At 36.5% G+C, this 20,584-nt stretch overlaps 1 protein-coding gene and 1 long non-coding RNA gene across 4 annotated transcripts in view; both read right to left on the reverse strand.

Moving 5' to 3' along the window:
* Positions 1-423: 423 nt before the first annotated feature.
* On the reverse strand, positions 424-5,969 carry LOC127180466 (uncharacterized). The gene is made up of 4 exons (XR_007829645.1): positions 5,613-5,969; positions 4,736-5,043; positions 2,684-2,754; positions 424-1,758 (listed from the first exon to the last, which is right to left on the reverse strand). It is a non-coding gene; the product is annotated as an uncharacterized LOC127180466 (long non-coding RNA).
* Positions 5,970-11,384: 5,415 nt separating this feature from the next.
* mtss1la (MTSS I-BAR domain containing 2a) overlaps positions 11,385-20,584 on the reverse strand; it is a 34,297-nt gene continuing 25,097 nt past the window's right edge. Inside the window, exons 7-15 of one of the 3 annotated variants that reach the window (XM_051134699.1) lie at positions 19,429-19,586; positions 18,231-18,338; positions 18,045-18,142; positions 17,090-17,222; positions 16,929-17,003; positions 16,481-16,630; positions 16,059-16,217; positions 14,433-14,601; positions 11,385-12,699 (exon numbers count right to left, since the gene is read on the reverse strand). In XM_051134699.1, the coding sequence (XP_050990656.1) occupies positions 11,921-12,699; positions 14,433-14,601; positions 16,059-16,217; positions 16,481-16,630; positions 16,929-17,003; positions 17,090-17,222; positions 18,045-18,142; positions 18,231-18,338; positions 19,429-19,586 (1,829 nt within the window). In that variant the 3' untranslated portion in view covers positions 11,385-11,920. Of the gene's footprint in view, positions 12,700-14,432; positions 14,602-16,058; positions 16,221-16,480; positions 16,631-16,928; positions 17,004-17,089; positions 17,223-18,044; positions 18,143-18,230; positions 18,339-19,428; positions 19,587-20,584 lie in introns of all 3 variants that reach the window. The other 2 variants (XM_051134698.1, XM_051134700.1) reach the window with 2 other exon arrangements.

The following is a 20,584-nucleotide window of genomic DNA, read 5'->3' on the forward strand; positions in this document are numbered from 1 at the left end:
TGTTTCAGATAAATGCTGTTCTTCTGAACTTTCTATTCATCAAAGAAACCTGTAAAAATTCTACTCAGCTGTTTTCAGCATAATTTTAATAATAAATGTTTTCTGAGCAAATCAGAATATTAGAATGATTTCTGAAGGATCATGTGACTGGAGTAATGATGCTAAAATTCAGCTTTGAAAACACAGGAATAAATTACATTTTAAAATATATTTAAATAGAAATTGTTATTTTAAATAGTAAAAATATTTCAAAATTGTACAACTTTTGCTGTTTTTTGGATCAAATAAATGCAGGCTTGGTGAGCAGAAGAGATTTCTTAAAAAAAAAAAAAAAACAAACATTAAATAAATCTTGAATGGTAGTGTTTAATAAGAAAATTGTGATTGACATTTTGTGTAAAAGGTTAAATACTACCACTACTACTAAATACTACTATATTCATGCTTTGCATAAATAATACATAATTATCTGTTTTATTCCATACGTAATAATGTTTTTCATCACACATTTCTTTCAGCTTTTGAAAGGGAAAAAAAACGAAAAGACAAATCTGAGTCATAACTGCCTTTTGAATATTTTAATGTGTTAAACAGTAACAGACTTTGCAAAAACAAACAATGAGCAATGAAATAGAATTTGCTACAGTAATTAAAATGTTCATTTCTTTCTCAATGTTTTGCTAAGCCACTCAATGTGAAATTCCACTGAAAACCTAATATAAAAAGTTTGTTGTGCATGTCTCTGTTGTATTTCCTGCGAACAGTCTCCTGGGTAATCAAAACTGCATGGCCAAAACAAGCTTGCCCCGAGGACTTTCTTTTACAAATCAGCACTGTCTGAGGATGTCTTTTTAAGTACTGTAAAGTCATTCAGATGTGGGGTCAGAGTTCTGACCGTGCCATTAAAACGCAGGCAGAGACATAGTGCTCTCATTTAACTGCTCGGCTGCATCATATATCATCCCACTGCCACAGAGCTGCATTAGAGAGGATCTTTGATTTTTACTTTTAGAGCAACATAAATCAAATGCAAGGCAAGGTCTGCCAGTGACATCCTTGTATTGGTCCTCACCGAATGGGATGGAGAGGGTTTGTTGATTGAGGTCAGGAGCAAACGGATATGTTGTGCTAAACACAACACCGTTGCAAAGGAGCAGAAGAAAATACTGTATAGTCAATCGAAATCGGTTAGTTTCCATGAAATGTAATGATTGTTGTACATTTTAAAATGCAGCAAATGTTATTTGCCCACTGTTACTGTTACTTACAAAAAAGGCCAGAACTAGTCAAACATGTCTTCTCGTTTTTGTGCTTGTGCAACGATGTCAGAGCAAACATTAAGAAAGCAACTGTCTCATTACTCAGAACGCTTTGGTCTTCCTCACCTCAGAGCAATCTTGTCAAGCGGCATCTGAAACTAGAAGGGACATCTGCCAGCAGGACACCCACCCTCCCTACAGCTCACAGGAGGGTGTATTTGAGCCACATGTCCATCAGTCCTGTTGTGAAGATTTCATTTTATCTCCTCCTGCCCGCTTTCCGCCACTGTTTTGAGAGGTGCTGTCCTCCACTTTGATCTATGATGAACAGATGACCTTTTTCCCAAGTCAGGTGTCTGACTCTGTAACATCATGTTCTAACAGTGTGTCAAAACAGCATGGCTCACCTTCTCCAACTCCAGTTATTTGTCTCGGATAGACCCGCAAATCTGTTTTGAAGAGAGCTATGGTGAGGTGAATGCGCTGGGGATGGCAGCACCTGGGTGTATAATAAATGTTAAAAAAAAAACAGAGAGAAAGCGATGATGTTGATTAAAACAAACTGGAAGAAGTATCTGCAAATACTGCTTTTAGCAATTCATTCTGACACCGTATTGATCAGGCAGAGAGATTACAAGCCTTATCCTCTAGGATGTGTTGATCACTCCTTAATCAATGACACAATCAGGATGCTTATTCTTAACCCTGCAATAATTCAGTGTAACTGCAGCAGGCTGTAAAATGAAATAAGTATTGCCTCCAATACAACCACCTGCATTTCATTAGGAAAATAAATGTGTGGTGTTAGGGGAGAATGGGGATAGTTGTCACAAAGATACTTTGGTATGGAGATACAAATGTTGATTTCATATTTAACATTATACACAAAGTTCATTCATTATAAATCTACAGAGTGTTTTCATGACACGTCATCAGTTGGCTATATTGACAGCACTGAATGTAAACAATGCTACTGAACTGAACAAAACTTGCATATTTTACTGATTACTGCTGCTAAAAATGGTCAATTATTGTCATGTTTTGGGCTGTGCTAATCGGTTGGACTGGGAAAAACATTTGGAGTACTCTAGACTGCCAAAAGTTATAACAAATCAAAGAGAAGAGTGCAAAAAACTGTCTGAGGTAAAGGCGTCTGTGGTTGGACAAACTGAACTGGGATTTCCAGGGCAAGAATCTTGACAACATTCTTGTTTGTTCTTACTTCTGACAGGTGAAATATTAGGCTAATATCTTAATGCTGTTCATATGTATCTCTTTATCACCTATTAACTTTAGTTTGTCAAAATATTGCACCCTTTCCTGCTTACTAAGTCCTTTTTCTATGATGTAGCGGCTTCCACATGTTTTTTCCATGGTTTAGACAACATAAATTAGCAGAACAATGTATTCAGTAGTACACTAACCGTGCAATCCATGCTGTTGTTTACATCTGAGTATGGCCAGTATGGTCACACATCCGGATAACTGACCAAATCTGGGTAAAGAAATAGAATAAAATCACACTATCCTACATTAAAAACAGATAAACTCTATCATGACTGTGGATTTTACCCAGCAGGTCATATTGCACATATGTTGACGCAGGTTCTTCAATTGTTTGTACGGTATATGATGTTTTGGTCTTTTACAACCGTTTTAGTGTTTATAATTATTCAGTTCTCATTGTGACAACTTACCCCATAGTATGACAACAGGCACCACTAAGTGCTTTTCCACCATCTGGGCGAACGATTCTGTAAACGGTAAAATAGCACTTATAGTTGCAACAGCACTTGAATATGGATTGGAACGGTACGGTTACAAAGCGTTATCGGCCTGTATTTAGCTATAGTAAACCGTGTTAGTGGATAAACAAATGTCAATAAATATCGTTTGTAGCTAGTCGGGGAACTTTTACCTCTTTATGTGATGTTATACAATATAGTCTGCTCGCTTCAGTGTTTACGTACAGTATCACGCAATTCCCGCCATCGCCAACTCGTGCGTCACTGAGTTTACGTACATTCTCTGAACTGCACGGTTTCTCAACGACAAATGTTCGACCTGATGGTGGAAGAGTCTTTTTTAGGCAATAACAATGAAAATGCTCTTTTGAAGCTTTTCAAATCCAATAATTTAGGGTACACCACCAGTCAAACGTTTTTGAACGGTAAGATTTTTTTTAAAAATAAAATTCTCTTCTGCTCACCAAACCTGCATTTATTTGATCCAAAGTACAGCAAAAACAGTACAAGTCTGATATATTTTTATTGTTTTCTATTTGAAAATATTTTAAAATGTAATTTATTCCTGTGATCAAAGCTAAATGTTCAGAATCATTACTCCAGTCACATCATGATCCTTCAGAAATCATTCTAATATGCTGATTTGTGTCGAGAAACGTTTTATATCAGTATTATCAATATTTAAAACAGCTGAGTACATTTTTTCAGGATTCTTTGATGAATAGAAAGATCAGCATTTATGTGATAATAAAAACCTTTTGTAACATTATACACTGTATCATTCAAAAGCTTGGAGTCATAATTTTTTTATTTGTTTATTTATTTATTTTTTGGAAAGAAATTATAGAAATGAATACTTCTATTTAGCAAGGATGTTTTAAATTGAGCAAAAGTGATGGTAAAGACATTTATAATTCTATTTCAAATAAATGCTGTTCTTCTGTACTTTCTGTTCATTAGTGAAACCTGAAAAAAAATTACTCAGCTGTTTTCAACATAATAATAATAATAAATGTTTTTTTAAACAGCAAATCAGAATATTAAAATGATTCCTGAAGGATTATGTGACTGGAGTAATGATGCTAAAAATTCAGCTTTGAAATCACAGGAATAAATTACATTTTAAAATAAATTCAAATAGAAAACAGTTATTTTAAATGGTAAAAATATTTCATAATTTTACTGTTTTAAGAATAAAAATCAAATAAATGCAGGCTTGGTGAGCAGAAGAAACTTCTTTGAAAAACATAAAAAACTTTTGACTAGTAGTGTACGTTCACATCAATGACTAAGGCACGATAATGTTCTGTTTATTATAACCTAAATGGCGCTGCAGTTTTGTCTGTCGCTTTAAACAATGGACGCTGACAGATTGTCAGTGTTTTGTAACGCTGACTGTGCTATAAATTTTTACGATTTTTAAAACTATAACTATATGGCCTTTAAACTTAGCCTAAGAAATATTCATTAAATATTCAGTGTAAAATATTCAAAATAACTGTGACAACTTGCCCCAGTCTCCACTATTAAAAGACATTTCATTTATGCAGTGATCACTGAGGAATGTTTCATTAATATGACCACACCACATTCACATTTCCACTAATCCAACTTCCTCTCCAGGATGACAGCAGAGGCACGGTCATAGGCCGCTCTGAATAGATAATTAAGTCTTGATCTTAAAATATAAATGTACAGATGGGGCTTATGGCAAAAATGGAAATTTTTCACCTTTAACCACCATTAGTTTGACAGTGACGCAGCTTCCCCTCAGCGCCAGAATACAGTGGGCCGAGTTCAGTCAGGTGAGAGGTGACAGGGCCGTATGGTGGATCTCCTGCCAGTGACAGGCTGTCATTTGGAGATGTGTGCCATGTGGCTGTCTCTCAGCCTGTCTTTGAGCTGAAGGATGACCCCTCCTGCTCACTGGGGCTTCACCGGCCATGCCATTCCTGTCTCTCAGCTTACACGTCTGACAGGAGACATGACGTCCGAGACACATCGACTCCATCTTCAGGTAGGCCTGTCCTGCGTTTTCTCTGATAGTTCAGGGAGGGAGAGAAAATGAGAGAAAGTGTATATGTGTCTCATTCTTCCTCTAACTATCAAAGAGGTATGGCATTGTGCTTTAGAAATTTGCATACTGAAAGGTACGGCGTGTCTTTCAAACCAGTCTGAAGATTGAGTGATGGCTCAAGGTTGAGTGTTTTGACTGAGGTGAAAGATGTACTTATTAAGATTTGGAGGATATTCTCACCAAAAATCCATCATAGGTGACATAAATGCATTTTTGCAATTAACTGTCCTGGCTGATGGAGTAATTTAACTTGATTTGTTGCTATTGGGAGGAGGACAAAATGTGTATCAATTCTTTAATAACAAACAAATACATCACATTTTCTCACACCCAGTTTAGTAAACCCTAAAAAGCATATCCAAGGACATGCATACATTAGATACTTGGGTTTGTCAATACAATATAACATAATAATAAAGCACCGGAAAGATTCAAGCTACATTTTAAGTTACGATTTACCACATATTGCACACCCATCTCAAACTCAATGTACCCGCCCAGCTCTTGAGAACTTCCTGAGAGCTTTCTGACCTGCTGCATCACAGTCTGCTATGACAGCTGCACATCCTCAGACCGGAAAGCCCTTCAGCGGGTAGTCAAAACTGCCCAGCGCGTCACTGAACTCGGCTACCGGCCATCGAAGACCTGAACAACCATCGCTGCCGGCAAAGAGCTCTCCAGATCATCAGGGATTCCATCCACCGCAGCTACAGCCTGTTTTCTTCCCTGCCATCTGGAAGCCACATAGACACACACAAACACGGACCACAAGGCTAAAGAACATTTTCATCCCTCGAGGTATTGCGTAAGCTAAACTCTGATCTCTCTTTCTCTCATCTGACTTACTCAAACAAATCCTCTGTACAAACCTAATTCCAAATACAGATGCTTTATTTGACTACTATTGCAAAACAGCATTTTTTTGCTTTGATTTTATGACTAATGTCAAAAAAATTTTCATATAAACAGACGCACACGCATACACATAATACTAGATAAATCTTCATTCCACTTTTTAACTCTAGTTGGAAGTTAGAAGTATGGAATAATATTTTTGTTGCAAAAAAATAGTTGCTAAATGCTTTGGAAAAGGAATTAATCATTTTAGAGACAAATGGGGATCTGTTTTGCTTTGCATATGGCCCTAGAGCAACAGCAATGAAAAAACATAGAGGAAGTGCTCTTCATTAGATAATCTGTCTCTCAAATGAAGTGCTTTTTAAACTATATTCTAGACTATATTCATTGACGAGAGACACAAAAGCAAATGAGTTAAGAAGGATAATGAGAAACAGGAAAATAAGATCATACAGGAAACTGCTATAGGCCTACAAACTAGAATTATAACAACTACTGTTAATACACACACACACACACACACACACAAATGCACATGGTGAATTAAACATTAATGAGACAAATTATTAATCATCATGAGCAAAATTAATGCAGAGTGAGATAGTCAAACAGGATGTCTTTTTTTTAAAGATGTAAGCACATTGTCCTCCCCTGCTGCAATATCAGAGTAGCTGGACATATTTGCATGCTCAGCGCTGTGTGTCTGCAGTAATTCATCATTGGTCTCTGAGGTATTGAAAGCATCAGCATCCGTCAGCAAGCTTATGTCAATGGCTCTGTTTTTAAAAGAACAAAAGAATTATTTCTCATCAGTAGAGCACTTATTTTTAAATAGCCTGTGTTATGTGTCTCCAAAAATATCCCCAACTGCAGTGAAGAAAAAAGCCATACCTAATGGCCTGTAAGATCAAAATATTGACTAAATAATTAGAAAAATAATCAATGGCCAAACTGCGAAACCGTGGAATGAGATTGTAGCCTATGTCCACTGTAGCATAAAAATGCGACAACAGATCCTGCTCTGAAACTGTAATAACAACCAAAGATTTATAGAAATAATACACTGATGACAATGTCAAGTGGTGTATTACTTATACTGCATACAAAATGACAACAAAAGACCATATATGTTTTAAAACCCTAATAATCAGTTGTAAATACAAACATATGGACATGCACTAATATTATAAGATCTAAAATGCATGTTTTAGTAAATTATTGTATATAAATGACAAATATGTCTGCTCTAAAGTCCTAAAAAAAACCAATTTGGAGTAGATGTCACAGTTACGTCAACTGCAGTTGCATGCATTGTGGTGGCAGAAAAACACTGGTAACAAGTGGAGGGAAATGGGTAAAATCAATAGATTAAGAGAAAAAACGTATTGTTGTACATTTGGATGTCAGAATCAGAATGCAAATCATTTTTAGAGAATACTGTCGTCAAGGACGCTATTTGAAGCTAAACGCAGATGTTTAAAGAGGTCATCGGATGCCCATTTTCCACATGTTGATATGGTTCTTTAGGATCTTAATGAAAAGTCTATAATGTACTTTGGCTGTTATTATTTCTCAATGGTAGTAAAAAAACACCCATTTTACCTTGCCAAAAACAGCTCTGTTTAAAGCAAACCCTTTCGGTGCATGGCTCTTTAAATGCTAATGAGCTCTGCTCACCCCACCCCTTTCTTCCGTGGGATGATGAGTGGTTAGCTGTGGAACTTGCTTACTAGCATATTTGCAAAGTTCATTAAAAAACCTTATACTCACTTCTTCTGTAGGTGAAGCTAGATCACAAATGATTTGCGCAAACATAAGATGCATTTTGGTAGATCAGGCGGCGCATTCCCTTCATAAACAAAAGTAATCCTCTGCATTTTCAGCGGCTCAGATGTCGGGAGTAAATGATGACTGCTTTGTTTATTACTACATTCAACAACAAAACACCTTAATCGCTAAGGAGACATTCTTGTCTACTCCTGCTCCTGTGTTGAAACAATGGTGGACAGTTTACAGCTCACTCAGGGCGGGTCTAAGGTAAGATAGCCATGACAATCAACAATCGTGGGAGCGGCCTTGGTCTGTGTGATGTCACACAACCAAGAATCTGAGAAAGGGGTTATTATTTATAGGGATTTAAAAAAAATAATAATTATCATTATAGGGTGGATGTGTACACACCCTGCCAACACACATTTATGTTCAAACAACATGTAAAAGTGAATTTTGCATCCGATGACCCCTTTAAACAGACAGAGTATGGATGAAACATAATTGTGAAATATAAACACAAATTGACCTTTTTTATTCTTTAATTCCATGGCTTTCTTAGACTGCTGTCATTTTCTGCCACCAGATAGGCTCCGCCCACAAAAACCGTCAAACGTCGTCACTGTTTGCAAGCACGACCACTGGTCTATGTAGGCTACAAGCACATTGATAGAGTAAGCACTGTTACTGTATAAATGCTAGCCTACAGCCAATGTAGCCTACATAAAAGATGACAACATAAGTCATCGGCTCTCTATAGAGAGAGAGATATAAACACATTCACACATTCACACATTCATATTCGCAAATATCTTTGAGGTTCATCTCACAACTCAAATCTTTTGGCGCACAGTTACTTAGCAGTTAGCTAACCTTCAGCTGTTGTTTTCGATGAAACTCTAATGATTTTTTTGCCATACTTTTGTGATGTGTAAGTCAAATAACATATCAAAAGTTGTTATTTTTGTTTCCTTTGCGCACAAAAAGTATTTTTGTCGCTTCATAAAATTAAGGTTGTCACATGGACTTTTTAAACGATGTCCTTACTACCTTTCTGAGCCTTAAACGTGGTAGTTGCGTTGCTGTCTATGAACGGTCAGAAAGCTCTCGGAATTAATCAAAAATATCATTATTTGTGTTCCGAAGATGAACGAAGGTCATACGGATTAGGAACGACAAGAGGGTGAGTAATTTTGCTTGAACTATCCCTTTAGGCGATTTCGCGCGTTGACATTTTAGCGCGCTCTGATTAACTTAATCTAAACTTTAGTTACTGAAATGTCGCGGGACTGTTAAAACCTACATTTACTTTAAAGAATTCAACCCATAATTGGCATCCTGGATAATCACAGTAGCTACTTTTCTAAAACCCTCATTAACCCATTTAGTTAATCATATAGCTAAAGATAAAATCTCATCCCAAAAGTCCAGTTTTGCAGATAAGGCTAAAACCAAAGCTGTTACCCAAGTGTCCCTGTGCATAAGTGCTCTCTCTGTCCCTCTCTAAAACACCCCCCTATCCTCCAGATCAGATCGCATTGCTCAAGATGTGTTTATTTCTGCTGCGCTGTCTTGTTTGCGACGTGGCTCCATCAGTATACAGTCATGTCTCGCATTTGCAGCGGAGGAACGTGGATAGGCAGACGAGCGCGTCTGTCAGTGAAAATGACACGCGTGCCACTTTGCTGCGCGACTGACGGCGGGATGCGCACCAGTGTCACATCCCTGTATATGTAGCCCGGAGCGGAGTGTGGGGGTCCCGTCCATCAGTAAGGGGGGGATGACGGAGACGGGGATGTGACGAGTGAGTGAGTGAATGAGTGACTGAAGCCGAGGCTTTTGCCTTCTCCTCATTCTCACGATCTCCAGCTGCCACATCAAACGCCTCCTTCAGCCCGCGTCCGGCTCTTTATCCCATCAATTAGATTTAATCGCAAGGATGGGTCACATAAACCCCACATGCGGGTAATCTCGGGCCCTGCTGAACAAAAGTACAAAAGATCAAAAGAGCCATAGGGATCGGTAAAAGAGTAAATGAGAACACACACCTTACTACACTTCTTTGCATAAAAAGTGCACTACTAGTACTAGCCTTACAGCATGTTTCAGAAGGTAAATACTATGGTATTTTGATATGTTCTACGGTATCCACCTTTTCTTCCTTATAGCATTACGGTCTCAGCTTTTTTGCTGTACAAAACAGCTCCCTTTCCTGCTTGATATTTGAAAAAAAAGGTGTCTTGCCATATTATTTTAATGTATTATCTTAATTACGAGGACACTGGTTTGTAGTGCAAACAGTTTTACCATTTACTGCACATTGTTATTCTCGTTATTTTCCTATAGCGAATAATAAACCGGAAGTCTTACCCAAAGGCTTACTTCCGCGTAAAAAAGAAAGGTGGATATGATTAGCATATTAGATAACACTTTATTTTACATTGTCCTTGTTACACATTATGTGTACTTACTATAGTAATTAACCGAAATTATGCGTAATTAGATGCACTAACCCTAAAACAAACCCTAACTGAAACCCTACTGTACATCTCATTTGTATTCATGAGTTCCTTGTTTCTCCAGAACAGTTAAACTGACCGATGTTCTATAGAAAAATCCCTCACATCCCACAGATTCTTTGGTTTTTCAGCATTTTTGTGTATTTGAACGCTTTCCAACAATGACTGTATTACAACTGAGGTACTCATATGCAACTATTACATTAGTTTTAAACGTTCACTGATGTTTCAGAAGGAAAAAACAACATTTAGAGCTGGGGGGTGAAAACTTTTGAATTTGAAGACCAAGGTTAATTTACCCGCTTTTGTATTCTGAGGAACATGTAAGTATCTTCTGTAGCTTCTGAAGGTCAGTACTAAATGAAAAAAAAGATACAGTCATTGTTGGAAAGGGTTCAAATACACAAAAAAAAAAAACAAAAAAAAAAAAAACAAAGAATCTGTGGGACGTAAAGGACTTTTCCAAAGAACAGCGGGCAGTTTAAGTGTTCAGGACAAACAAGGGACTCATGAACAACTATCACTAAACAAAAATAATAATAATAATAATTTACTATTATCACTTTCTTTTGTGGACTATATGTAAATGTCTTAAGCTAAATATCTTATTTAGGTCAGTACTAAATAAAAAATAACATGCATTTTGTATGATCTCTCTTATTTTGGTCAAATAATTAACATTTTGCACATTCTGCAAGGTGTATGTACACTTTTGACTTCAACTGTATTTGTTTACAATATTTATGATACTATGGTACAATATGTTTTTGAATTTAATTTATATAGCGCTTTATACAATACAGATTGTGTCAAAGCAGCTTCACTGTAGCCTAATATACAGGAAAATAACAATGGTAATGTACATCAATTATAAAACAAATACAATTTCAGCTATAAAGCAGCTCTGAAGAAGACAATCTGATTGTCATAGTGATATTAAATTATGTTTACACTGTTTTCCATGACATGATGCTCCATGAAAGGAAACCATAGTATTACCATGATGGTATAAACTGGATTTGATATATACCATAGTATTGTATGACGGACATGTTTATATGCTACATAACTTAAGCAACTTACACCACCTGCTGGACATTTTTAAAACAGAACCCTACAACATAGTCTATAAAATCATCCACAAGTATTTCGTTGGTCTAGTACAACTGATGTGCTTTATTTGGCAGTATACAGCATGTGCGGTGATTGTGTGGTCCATCTGAGACTAAGCTGCGGTATAAGCCGTTTCGTGCAGCTTTTCAGTTGAGAACAAGACTTTGGCTTTTTACAATAGTTACACGTTGGAACGTCTCAAAAACATCGCAGTTACATAGAAGTAACATGAAGAACATAGTCATTACAAATTGCAACTCCAAAAAGGAACAACCGGCATATCTAGTATATTAATACACATTTTAAACATTACATTCTCATCCTTCAGGCTATAATTTGTCCATCATAAAATGCCTGTCAAAGAGATAAAAGTCCAAATCTGGCGAATATAACTACAACAGATGAGTATTTTGTCCATACGCACTCAACATGTAACATTTATACTGGCCATTTAGTTGTTAGGTGCCATATTTTAACACTGAATTAAAAAAAACATCTCATCTTCTCATATTTTCACTTAATATATTGTTCCTCTTCATGTGGAGAGTCTGTAGCGATAAACTTGGCAGGATTCCTAAACTATCGCAAAATCCTTGGTGCTGATCTGTCATTGCAAGCCGCTTTTCTAAGACGCACTCCTCTACGGATGGTCTTCAACATGTCTTCTCCATCCTTCTCATGCCCTTGATCTTCCTGGTGGCCCTGGCTGGCCTGAGGGTCCGTGGGAAATGGGAACTGGCCCTCACCGAGAGCGTGAGCACTGGCGACCAGCTCTCCAATCTTCTCCACCAGACTATGGCGATTGGCGGCGAGCATTTGCTCTTCTTCTGAAGTGAATCCCGCAGCTCCAGTTTGCTGAGCGTAGACGCTTCCACCACCAGCTCCCCACGTTGGCAGACTCATCCGCTTGGGAGAAGCTTTGTAGTCTAGAATTTCTAACGATTCGTCATTGTAGAGGTTCTCCTCACTTCCGTTGTACTCAGGAGGAGGGCTGGGGAATCCAGGTGAGTCTGGAACAGTCGGGGTCTTTACAGGAACGATAGGTGGTCGAATAGGGATCGGGCCCACGCTGGATGGAGTGCGTCTCACGTTGGTTTTAGATGAAGGGGTTCGACGAATGGTGGCTGTTCCTGAGGCTATAACACCACTTCCTCCTGCTTTCCCATTGCTTGTTGGAGCTCCCTGGGCAGCCAGTGCTCCATGTAGCCCTGCGGTGCTGGCAGGCCGCTTGGTCTGGATCATACGGCGGTAGTTCTGAGCCAGGTTGCTGTGGCGAGGGACGGTGCAGGACTTGTCGAAGTCTGTCTGTGCGTCATTATCAGCATCGCCATTCATGGAATAACAATCGTATTCAGATCCTACAAAGAAAAAATGCGAAAAGAAGATAATGCTCAACTCTCTCGACCTTCATGCAATGGATTGTTTTTGTGTGCATTTTAGGTCTGTTATTAAAGTGATAACAGTTTAAATAGCTAAAAATGTGGCTGTGTTTCAAAACATAGTGTGATTCCTATTTAGGAAGTATTTTAAGGCATCATAAGCATGCTTCCAGCTCAACAAATTTTCCAGAAGATAAGATACCTTGTTTTGGTGAAATTCTAAGGCAGCAGTTCATGTTTCTATAATATAATGCAGTAAAATAAATTTAGCAAATCAGAATTGCTGATTATAAAATACTGTAGCATCCACCTTATTTTTCCCGTAAGAGTGGGAAAAAGGAACAACCGGCATATCTAGTATGTTAATACACATTTTAAACATTACATTCTCATCCTTCAGGCTATAATTTGTCCATCATAAAAGTCCAAATCTGGCAAATATAACTACAACAGATGAGTATTTTGTCCATACGCACTCAACATGTAACATTTATACTGGCCATTTAGTTGTTAGGTGTCAGATTTTAACACTGAATTAAAAAAAACATCTCATCTTCTCATATTTTCATTTGTAAATTTAATGTGTTTGGCTTCCAGTCTCATTTACGTCCAGCTGTTTGTAGCTGTACAAAACAGCTAATTTTGCTGCTTGATATTGCAAAGTGGTATATCTTACCATATAATTTTAATGCATTATCTTAATTATGAACAGACTGGTTCGTAGTTCAAACAGTTTTACCGTTTACTGCACTTTCTTCTAAATTCTTCTCCTTATTTTCCTATGATGGCTTATGAACTGGAAGTCTAATTACCAGAAAACAGTTTACTTCTGCATAGAAAAATAAGGGAGATACTGTATGTACTACCATTGGGTTTAGTAAAAGTTTTAATTGCTTTTGAAAGAAGTCTTTTATGCTTTTCAAGGCTGCATTTATTTGATTAAATACACAGTAAAATTCTAAAATATATATTTTTTAATTTTAAATAACTGCTTTGTATTTTAATATATTTTAAAATGTAATTTATTTTTGTGTTGTCAAAGCTGAATTTTCAGCAGCCATTACTCCAGTCTTCAGAGTCACATGATTCTTCAGAAATCATTCTAATATGCTGATTTGTTGCTCAAGAAACATTTCTTATTATCACTGTTAAAAACAGTTGTCACCTAATTTTTTTGTGGAAACTGTGATTCTTTTTTTCAGTATTAAGCTCAAAAGAACAGCATTTATTTTGTAACATTATGAATTTCTTTGCTGTCACTTTAGATGCATTTAATGCATCCTTGCTCAATAAAAGCATGAATTTCTTTCAAATAAAAATAACAGAAATTCTTACTGATCTGAAACTTTTGAAAAGTAGTGTACTAATAGTTCATTCATGCTGAAAAATAGCAACAGAAATTGTTAAACTATTTAAAATTATTTATTTTCGAATGCAGTTATGCATTTTATGTTTATTAGAGTTTTGTTTCATTAGCTTAGCAACATACTAATGCCTGCTGAGTCCACCACTGGCATCCAGTGAGGGGCATTATTTGTAAGCTGTATTGAGTTGCTGTCCTTGTACAGCAATCCAAATTGGTCACTTTTGTTGTTTTGCTCCGACTAGTTTTTTCAAAAAGAGCCTGTTGGCAATCTCTGAGTGTGTGAATATGTATTTTTCTCTGAATGAAATGGACAAGTGTTGTAAATATGTTTGTGTGTGTATATTACCCTGTGAAGGGATAGTATCCTCTGAACATGATGGTGTTGTGTTCTGTGTGCTGTATCCACTGGAGTACTGTAGAGAGTCACAGCTGCTCTTCTGCTGCTGTTCTATACTAAGCCCACGAGTCAGAACCATAGCCAGCTCACTAGCGGCGGATGACATCGGCTTACCATGCTAAGCGAAAAAGACAGAAAATAACAGATATGTATCAGTGTTGCCAAGTCTGTGGTTTTCCTGCGGAACAGGGATACTTTTATACTGTTGCCGCGACAAAACCCTGACAAAAACGTGTATTTTATCCCCAGAACACAATTTTTAACGGGAGACAAACGTGATCGGGCTAGTTTTGGGCTAGTTGCAATTAGGCGGGTTTTGGTGAGAAACCCTGGCAACCCTGATATGTATCAGAGGCGTTTCCTCTGAGGAGGCAAGGGAGGCAGTGCCTCTTCAAAACACTGGATGAGAAAAAAATGAGTTGTACAAAAATAAACCAACAGCAATATTATAAAATATGACATTTAAAAGTGTATAAATCTGTTAAACTCTTAAGAAAAAAAAAAGTAAACAATTCACACACTTAGATATAACCACTTTGTTATGTCAAAATAAGACTTAAAATGTCATGAAAACATGATCTGTGGGAGTTTTTAATGAGTAATCAGCTTGACCAATATTTATCGAGCTGTGATGACTGGTGACCCGAAAAATTCAAAAATAGTTAAAAGTTAACTATTAAAAAGAATAGCTGAACATAAGTTCGCAAAATAAAGTATATTGTTTAAACTGTGACTGCCTTGAGTTATTATTTTGGAATAAATGTACACTGCTTAAAAACACTAACTAAATGAGAATTATAATTCATATAATAAAGAATATTTAATAAAAAGAATATTGATTACATTGTTAATGTAAAAATATAAAACAGATTTTTTCTTTTTGTGATGCAAGTAATGTTTATTTAAAGTGTAAGGAATGTTTATTTAAACAAGAAAATGTGACTGGGATATAAATTTATATTTGATTAAAAAAAATAATACTTTGAGGACTTTGCCTCCTCATTTCACTGTATTTACACTACCAGTCAAAAATCTGTTTTATGTTTTTGAAAAAAATCTTTTGTGTTCAGCAAAATTAAAGTAAAAAAGTAATATTGTAAAATATTATTACCATTTAAAATAACTTTTTTCTTTTTTGACACATTTTAAGACGTAATTTATTCCTGTGATGGCAATACTAAATTTTCAGCATCATTACTCCAGTCTTTTGTGTCACATGATTCTTCAGAAGCATTTGTATTACTATCAGTGTTAAAAACATTGTAATATTTAACAATATTTTTGATATGTAAAATAAGTATTTTTAATAACTGATCATAATTAAGCACCAAATCAGATTTCCGAAGGATCATGTGACACTGAAGACTGGAGTAATGATGCTGAAAATTCTGCTTTGTCATCACAGGAATAAAATATATTTTAAATTATATAAAAATTGAAGTGCTATTGTAAATTGTAATAATATTTTACAAAATTACCATTTTTTCTTGTATTTTTAATCAAATAAAATGTGGGTTTAAAAACATTAAAATCTTTTAAATGTTCAATTTTATATTAAAAATGAATTCTCAGTACCTTGGCAGTGACTTCTTTAGAATTCATCCTAGCTAGCCTGTAAGGATCCTCAGGGTGAATGATTCCATTTCCTCCCATTCCACTAGAGGGCTCTCCAGCCTCAGACCTGCGCTGCCCGATTACAGCCGTCTGCTCATAGTGACCTGCCTTTGACCAGTCCTGCTGCAAGAGGAAATTGTGTTTTTTTTTTAAGGTCATGGAAATATAGCCAGAATAGAACAGGGCCTGCTTATTTAGTAGATGTTTGGTTTAATCAACAAAAAAATTGCAGGATGTTGGTTAATAGTGAAAAGCGGATGATACAGAAATTAAATGGGATGAGGAAAAAACAAACAAATTAAAACTAATAATGTCTTGCAAAGAATAACACAGCATAATAAAGCAAATAAAGGCTGACCGAATGGTCAAAATGAAAAACAAACCTTCCAGTAAGGAATCTTTGATGTGGGTGAAGGGGAGTTTGATCCTGGGGATTGATTATAGGAAGGGGACGCAGGAAGTATGTAAGAGTGAGGCCTGATGGAGTCATTAAAACAGTGAGCAGGGCGAAAGGTAGCAAAAGATGAGCCGAACTGTGGAAACGGAATGACAGGATGGCCCAATCAAATACGGAAATCATCACACAAGCTTGATATATAACCATATCCATATATCTATATATCCTCATATATGGACAATAGTGCTTAGGTACAAAGAAATATGATAACTTATGTGCAAATTATAAAAATGAAGGAAAGAATGACAACAGAATTCTGTCAATTAAACAAAAAAATGTAAGAGCTCATTCATGAAAGTTTAAGATGTTGAGGCCAAAGAGATTGATTAATCAAATAATTTATTGGACATTTCCTGACTGAAATGAATACTTACTATTGTGGGAGAGCCGCACTCACTGACTGATTGACAGGTTTCTGAAGCCTCTGAGGATGCTGAACTAGATGACTTCTGTTTAACAAAAATAGTTAAAGATAGGTCAGTGAAATAATGTGGAAATAAACATTGATTGAAACAGCCGATGAACTGGTAAAGACCTGGCTAGTGATGTCAGACGGCATGGGTGAGGGCGGTTTGGAGTGCACGTTCGCGTCTTGAGAGACAAATCCAGAATCGTGAGAGGAGACGCTGCTCAGGCGATGGGCACCACCTGGTGGCAGATGCACCAAACTGAAAGGAACCCAAGGAAATCATTAGTGTTACTCTCAAAATTAGCAAAAGAATATCCAAACGCAACTGAGAATTGTTGAGACTGCAAATTCAGTCTTATAAATAAAGATTCTTTATTGGAATCTATGGTTACATTAAAGGAGTAGTTCACTTCCAGAAAAATTTACAGATAATGTGCTCACCCCCTTGTCATCCAAGATGTTCACGCCTTTTTTTTTTATTTGTGAAGAAATGTTTTTTGAGAAATGAGAAATGAACTTCTCCTTTAAGAACCATTAATATATACTGTATGGAACCTTTCCATTCCACAAACGGTTCTTTATAGGGAAAATGTTCTGAAAATATTCTAAAAAAAAATAGGACTATTCACTGAAAGGTTCTTTAGGGAAGCAAAAATGGTTTCTCTTGGACATAACTGCAAAAGAAAAAAATACTGGAACCTTTATAGGGGTCATCGGATGCCCACAAGTTGATATGATTCTTTAGGGTCTTAATGAAAATGCTTTGGTTAAAAATTCTCAATGATTGTGTAAAACAAAACCCTTTTTACCTTGTCAAAATGAGCTCTGCAAAATCATCCCATTCTGAGGGGTTGTTCCTTTAAATGCAAATGAGCTTTGCTCGCCCCGATTTTTACATTATTTTTACAGATTAACTGGATGGATTTTTTTCAGTATAGGGCAGATTTGTGCATACACTGCCAACACACATTAATGTTCAAACAACATGTAAAAGTGAAGTTTGCATCCGATGACCCCTTTAAAAACAAAATTTTTACAGTAGCACTGATGGAATATTTTATTTGTGAAAAGAGGCAAGCACCTGCAAAGGCTGCTCTTCCTGGATCCAACACTACTGGGAGAAGAAGGTGGGGTTTGGTAGGACCAGTTGTAGTCAGAACCCTTAAGATCCAAAATCACCTAGTGGAAATCGAAAATAATATTTTATTAATATTAATATTTGTGTGTGTATGTTTGTTAAATGATTTTCATATACATGTTTAAACACCTGTTCACTGGCCTCTGGTAGTTTATGTGGGTCAGTGGTCAACACGGTGAGGTCATCAATGATGGCCTGTAGGTGAGTGGCCTCTCCCAGCATGGCAATTTCACCAATCTGAGGAAAGAAGTCAATGCCATTTTATTTTAAATAGCAGCAAGCACTCATCTCTTTCATTCAAATACATACATAGGGGAAACAGGCTTGTTGTCATGTTTTTTCCCTAAATACATAAAATCTAAATTCTCTTGATCTTTTGACATATAAGAGGTCATTATACTATAAAAACATCCTGTAGGTTTCAGAACACAGAAACTTACTTATTATTCTAAAAACAGCTTATATTGAAGTCAATCTGTCAAAACAACAGGATGTAGAATGTGCCACTTTATGACGTAATAGTGTGGCTAAACTCCGCCTCCACAGTAGAAGACCAACACCTGATTTTACATCACTGCCTGTTTAACCCCGCCTACTGACTCACGCACATAGTGTAAATAACGCAGGTCTATGCAGCAACCAAACTATAAAGATGGCTCTAAAGACAACAAGATGATGTGCAGTGCCAAGTTGTGGAAAAACTTTGTATTGCCTTCCTTCTGATCCCAACATTAGGACAGAGTGAATGAACTTTTTTTTAATGAAGTTCCAGACTGCTTCACTACGAACTCAGTCCTTTGTTCTCTTTATTTTACCACAGATTCAGTTACATAGAAGGCACAATTCAATGCAGGATTTTCAGAAAGATTGAAACTAAAAGACAATGCTGTGTCGACTATAATGGATCCGACAGTAATGTCGCACCACACAAGTGTAACTATTTTTATTACATGGTCACTATTGCTTTGTCTATTTTAGTTTGATATTTACGCAGTATTTATGCGTTTTTAACCTAATTCACAGCATCTGTGAAGGATGTAGGCTGTCAAACATACACAACTATTCACAACATACACTAGCCAATCATACAAGTGGCCGTTTACTTGCAAGTCAACAATCCACCACACCTATTTAAATAGAGCATTCCGATGAGAGTAGTCAAAACAGGACATAAAATAGCATATGACTTCTAAATTATGTTGTTTTTTTTTTACGTAAAAATCTTGATGTGAAGCAGACTTCAGAGAACAGTACAAAATAATTTTTAAAAAGGCAGTTCATTACCCCTTTAAATATATTATCTAGACTAAGAGCCTTTTATTCTCACCACTACAGGCTGCAGGAAGCTGATGAAGGTGCAGTAGCGCCCCCTTTCCTCCAGAAGGGCTCGGCGCACAGCCTGCTTCTCGGTCTCCTCCATCAGAAGGTACATGTCACTCACATCCTGCATGGCACTGTCCAGCTGTGGCTGCAAACCTCCTCGACCTGAGACGAAGAGACAGAGAGAACCATGAGAGACAAAAAAGCAGTGTGTGGATAAACAATCAATGAAAGGAAAATTACACTACCCTTCAAAAATTTGGGTAAGCAAGATGTTTTAACTATTCAGCAAGGATACTTTAAATTGATCAAAAGTGACAGTAAACGTGACTTTTACAATGCTACCAAAAATTTCAAATAAAGGCTGTTCGTTTGAACTTTCTATTCATCAAAGAATCCTGAAAAAATGTATCATGGTTTCCACAAAAATTTTCAGCATTGATAATAATTTTCTTGCACAGCAAATCAGCATATTAGAATAATTTCTGAAGGATCATGTGACACTGAAGCCTGGATTAACAACTGCTTTACCATTACAGGAATAAATTACATTTTAAAACATATTAATTATTAAATAAGTTTTACTGTCTTTTTGATCCAATAAATGCAGCCTTGGTGAGCATAGTATTATTTCAAAAACATAAAAAAGTCCTACAAACTTTTAAACAGTAGTGTACGCCAAGATGCACTAACTGGATGAACTGAAAATGTTTGATGTAGATGTCAACACAGATGTTCCATGGGTCAGCACAACCAAAGACAGATTAGGGTGGATAATGTCAACACAGCAACCAGGCATTGTCAGGCTTCATGCAAGGAAACCTTCATGACCAGATAATGAAAATAAATGACAGAGTTGATGCTACGAATCTAAACACGCTGCGAATATTGCGTGATTGTTCAAGACAAATGCTTATTATGTCTGATGGAAAGAATGACAATGAGATGAGCACGCTTTGCAAACAATGGAAGTTTCTGTTTGAAAAGGACACTAAAACATTCTCATTAAAACGCACGCAAATGCTTCAGATGAAAAGAAATCGATGTTAGTCATGCTAAAGGTGATGATGGACTATGATGGACTGCCTGAATACATACCTTGTAGTTCTACAGTTTATAAGCAGAAGCCAAGCCAATCACAGTATGAAAGACAGAGAGAAAAA

This window comes from Labeo rohita, chromosome 18 (genome assembly GCF_022985175.1).
Source record: "Labeo rohita strain BAU-BD-2019 chromosome 18, IGBB_LRoh.1.0, whole genome shotgun sequence".
Classification (NCBI taxonomy): domain Eukaryota; kingdom Metazoa; phylum Chordata; class Actinopteri; order Cypriniformes; family Cyprinidae; genus Labeo; species Labeo rohita.